Source organism: Pinus tabuliformis, chromosome X, assembly GCF_031772625.1.
Source record: "Pinus tabuliformis cultivar Carrire ecotype Pingquan chromosome X, CPIR1, whole genome shotgun sequence".
In the NCBI taxonomy this organism is placed as follows: domain Eukaryota; kingdom Viridiplantae; phylum Streptophyta; class Pinopsida; order Pinales; family Pinaceae; genus Pinus; species Pinus tabuliformis.
In genome coordinates this window covers 98,969,288-98,973,377 of record NC_142308.1, presented here as the reverse complement: position 1 = coordinate 98,973,377, position 4,090 = coordinate 98,969,288, and the positions used below count along the sequence as shown (strand labels likewise).

At 40.5% G+C, this 4,090-nt stretch overlaps 1 protein-coding gene across 1 annotated transcript; it reads right to left on the bottom strand.

The window, feature by feature from the left end:
* Positions 1-325: 325 nt before the first annotated feature.
* On the bottom strand, positions 326-2,696 carry LOC149138590 (hydroxycinnamoyltransferase-like). The gene is made up of 2 exons (XM_089450406.1): positions 1,793-2,696; positions 326-456 (listed from the first exon to the last, which is right to left on the bottom strand). Exons 1-2 carry the CDS (start codon positions 2,694-2,696, stop codon positions 326-328), a joined length of 1,035 nt encoding a protein of 344 aa, XP_089306532.1.
* Between the last annotated feature and the right edge of the window lie 1,394 nt (positions 2,697-4,090).

The window sequence follows — 4,090 nt, the reverse complement described above, 5'->3', positions numbered from 1 at the left end:
TAACAGCAGTTGGTGAATCCCTCTATGTGAGGAAGACGTTTTTGAACAACAGTGTTGGTGAATCCCTCTATGTGAGGAAGATCTTTGTGTAACAGCAGTTTTGTAATCCCTCTGTTAAGAGGAAGACCTTTTTTTTGGAACAGGTTGCAGACATTTTGACAAAGCCATTGGATCAGAAAAGCTTTGAATTTTTGAGGAAGTGTCTGGGTATGTTTGAACGCCCAGCAGTTGAAATTAAGGGGGAGTGTTGGAATATTAATTCCAACTGCAGCAGAAATCAGCGTGGACGCGGACGTGGACAGCGACGGCACAGTCAGTTGCCGACTCAGCCAGCATGCAGCAGGAAAACAGCTCCGTAAAACCACTGCCTCATATCGCACCGCCTTTTGCCAAAGGTTGTTTTTCCCTGGAGGCCTCCGACACAATCAGCTCCAGCCACGCGTCCAGTGTACAACTCTGAAACCACCAATTCCCCGGACATTAAACTTCGATTAACTTGTGTGAGTTTGGTGTGCGAATAGCGTCCGATCAAGTCAACCAACCAGGATCTGTTACAAGCTGCCTGAACTTTTTGTTTGACCGCCCATTCCCAGGACAGTAACGTTCAGCATGGAAGGGTCTCCCGAAATCGCTGTCAACCGTCCGATTGCAAGGATGGATCTCCACCGTTGATCAAAGCCGAAGTTGCGTACAAGCCTGCAGTTAATGTTGCGTGGAGTAAAACAAACTTTTTTTTTGACCGCCGACTTGTCAGTGAATTAATTGACCGCCATGCTGAGAATTAAATGGCGTTCGTAGATTGTTGGTGAAATTTTATTACACGGGAGTTTGGCAAGTAAAATTGAATTGCCCTGATATGTTTTTGTTCTGGGTTCATTTGCATAATGAATGAAACAAAAAGGGGTAGCGGCTGTAATTTTTATTTATTTGCACATGGGATAAAAGTGACAATTTGCAGCAACAAACAATCAAGGGAGATGCACAGCAGTGCATAAATCATGTGTTGATTTTTTTTGTAAAAAAAAAAATGAAAAACGCAGCAGCGTAGGAAAAGTCTATGACTTTGTATTTTGGTTTTTTTTGCATAGCAGTGCAAGGTGTAAAAGGAATGAAGATGAGCATTGTGTGGAGCATGTCGTAAAAATGCACAGCAGTGCATGGTGTTAAAAAGAAGAACAAAAACGAAGACTGGTGAGCTCGCGACAGCGAAAGAAAATAGGGGGGAGCGCATATGTTTTGTGGAATGTTTTTATGAGTTGACCAGCGTGTGAAGTAAGGTGTGATATCGCACAGTAGTGCGAACCAAAAGTAAACCAAGTGGAAATGTAAGTTGTTTTTGGATGTTGTCCAAACGAAAGGGAAGCAAGAACGAATTGTGAATTGTATGGTGCGAGTAAAAACATTTTTTTTATAGTGAATGTAATGAAGATTTTACTGCATATGTAAAATTTGTTTTACAACAGTATGAGTAAAATATTTTTACACCAGTAAATGTAAAAGGGTTTTACAGCAGTAAATGAAGAAGGGATTTTTACACACCAGCAGTGTAAAATCTCAGGAGGAAATAGAGTTTTATTTTTGTTGGTTGAATGTATTTTTGGTAAATCCCTCTGAGTGAAAGAGGATGAATGTTGTATCAGGCATTATGTCTTTAATAAATACAAATCATTTTGTGGATGTGTAATACTCTGTTTTCAGACATTTTTAAGCTTCCCTGTGCAAAGATCCCGTGGAGACAAAAACAGAGCATTGCCTCTGTGTGCAGTTTGTTTGTGTGTTTTTGGGATTTTACCAAAAAAATCCCCAACAGGTTGCACATTCAGCGGCTTGCCCCATCCATGGTCCATATCAGAAACAGGAAATTTTGGAGAGTGTGCCACTTTTACAGAGTAGCCACTGTCAAGATAGTTGAAGTTGCCAAGGTCCCGAGATTCAATCCAATCAATAAAATTGTTGAGCTGCAATTCGATTTTGCAGGAATTGTTTACCTCTTGGATGATACCAGCAGGAAAGCCAATATCTTGCTCCAATAGCTGCTTGGCAGTCGTCTGGGCCACGCCTGGGCATAAGCGGTTTCGAGAATACGTTGGTGGTAAAGGCGGCATTAACTGTTCTCTGCAGTCTGCATGCAGTTGGAAATGAACGGGTCGGTTCTCTGGGACATTGCGAGCTTCAATGACGCATTTCCAAAAATGTGCCGCAATGGCTACAAATGAACTTGAAGCCTGGGCTCTTTCCTTCAGATTGCAAATCATTTTTTCGCTAAAATGAAAAGCTGAGATTTCCAGTTCTGTTTCATCTTTCATGGATTTCTCAGTACTATTATCCTCGATCTTCTTCACTACAATGTCACCGATGCTTACATTGATTAATTCCTTCCACTGAACCGCAGGTTCCGCAGTCATGGGCAGTAAATCGTCCTGAAGAAACTTTAAAACCTTAGCTCCCTTGACCCGATCGGTGACTCTGTCTTCACCCCTGAATGAAATATTGGGTATAGCGTGATTCTTTTTGTCGCGCTTGAACATTGTTCTCAAATGCTCGGGTTTCTTGGAAATAGGATGTCCTCTGCTGCGTTGAGCCCAACATTTCATGAAATACCAGAAGGAATTAATGTCTGCAACCACATGATTAACGGTCGTTCCAATGAAAATTCCACCTCCCAAGAAAGCCGTGACCCGCAATAACTGAAGCATGTCAATAATTAGCCCTAATTTCAGCAATAGAGAACCATCTCGTAATTTTCTGATCCCTGAATCGAGAGGAGTGACGCGACATAGTTGTTTTCATGCGCGTGGGCAAGCTCCTTGAAGAATCTTTTAGGCTTGAATTCATCTTTCTCCACACCTTCAAAAGGTATATCAATGGTTGATTCAACAAATTCCACTCCATCATCGTTGCAATCAACTTTGGGCCGACCCGGTTCTACTTCCTGGATGTCCAACCGACCTGCAAATGTAAAGAAGTCCACTAGAACTGCATACACGTTCCTTTTCAGCGTCTTAACTATCTTACGAAACTCCTCCTGCAGAGCGTCTGTTTTATAAAAGAGAAGAAAATGAGCGTTGTTAAAGTTAATCCAACGAAGGTCGAGATTGGAGAGGAACATCCGATGCCTCACAGTAGGGGTGACAGCTACAACCATTGCAACAGTCTGCGACAAATCTATCTTAGTTTGGTCTTGTGCCATTGTCGCAGGATGCAGAAGCTCAGTAGAGACTTGTAAGATCTCACAAACCCCATCAACTCTGTCATCCTAAAGAAAACATCCTGATGCTCCAAACTCCGAACCTCTCCTGAATGCCCTGAAACAATAAAGATTTATTTCGTCTTTTTTTTTTAATGGATTTGCATAATATTCAATCTCTTTCCACAAAAATTAATCGATCAAACTTTGTGAAAGTTAATCTATCGAGTTGATCGAATTCCGGGAAAGAAGTTCAACCATAAACATTTTTTTGACGTTAGGTTATCCATTTATTATATTACTAGAGTCTAGCAAACTGTATATAGGGTGGAAAAAAAAAATTAACATAAATCAAGGGCTCTGATACCCACTTGACGAATATCGATTCTCGACAACCGATTCTGAGACCCTCAAAATTTGATCTCTGAACCTGTATGTTATGATCCCACAAAACTCTCTCTCTCGGTGTTTTGTGCAGCAATGTGTTGGGGAATTTTCTGGTAAAATCCCAAAAACAAACAGAATAAACTCCACACAGAGACAATGCTCTGTTTCTCTGCCACAGGATCTTTTGCATAGGGAAGCTTTTAAAAAAAATGACTGAGAACAGAGTATTACATCACCATAAAAAGATTTCTATTCATTAAAACAAACTGCCTGATACATATTCATCCTCTTTGCTGAGAGGGATTCACCAAATATTACATTCAACAAAACTTTGTCTCCACCTGAGAATTTACACTTCTGGGTAAAATTCTCTTTTTCTTTTACTGTTGTAAAATTACATTACTGATGTAAAACTATTTTTACATATGCAGTCAAATTTTCATTACATTTACAAAAAACTTTACTCACACCATATGATTCTTCATTCGCTCGCTTGCTTCCCCTTTGTTTGGACAA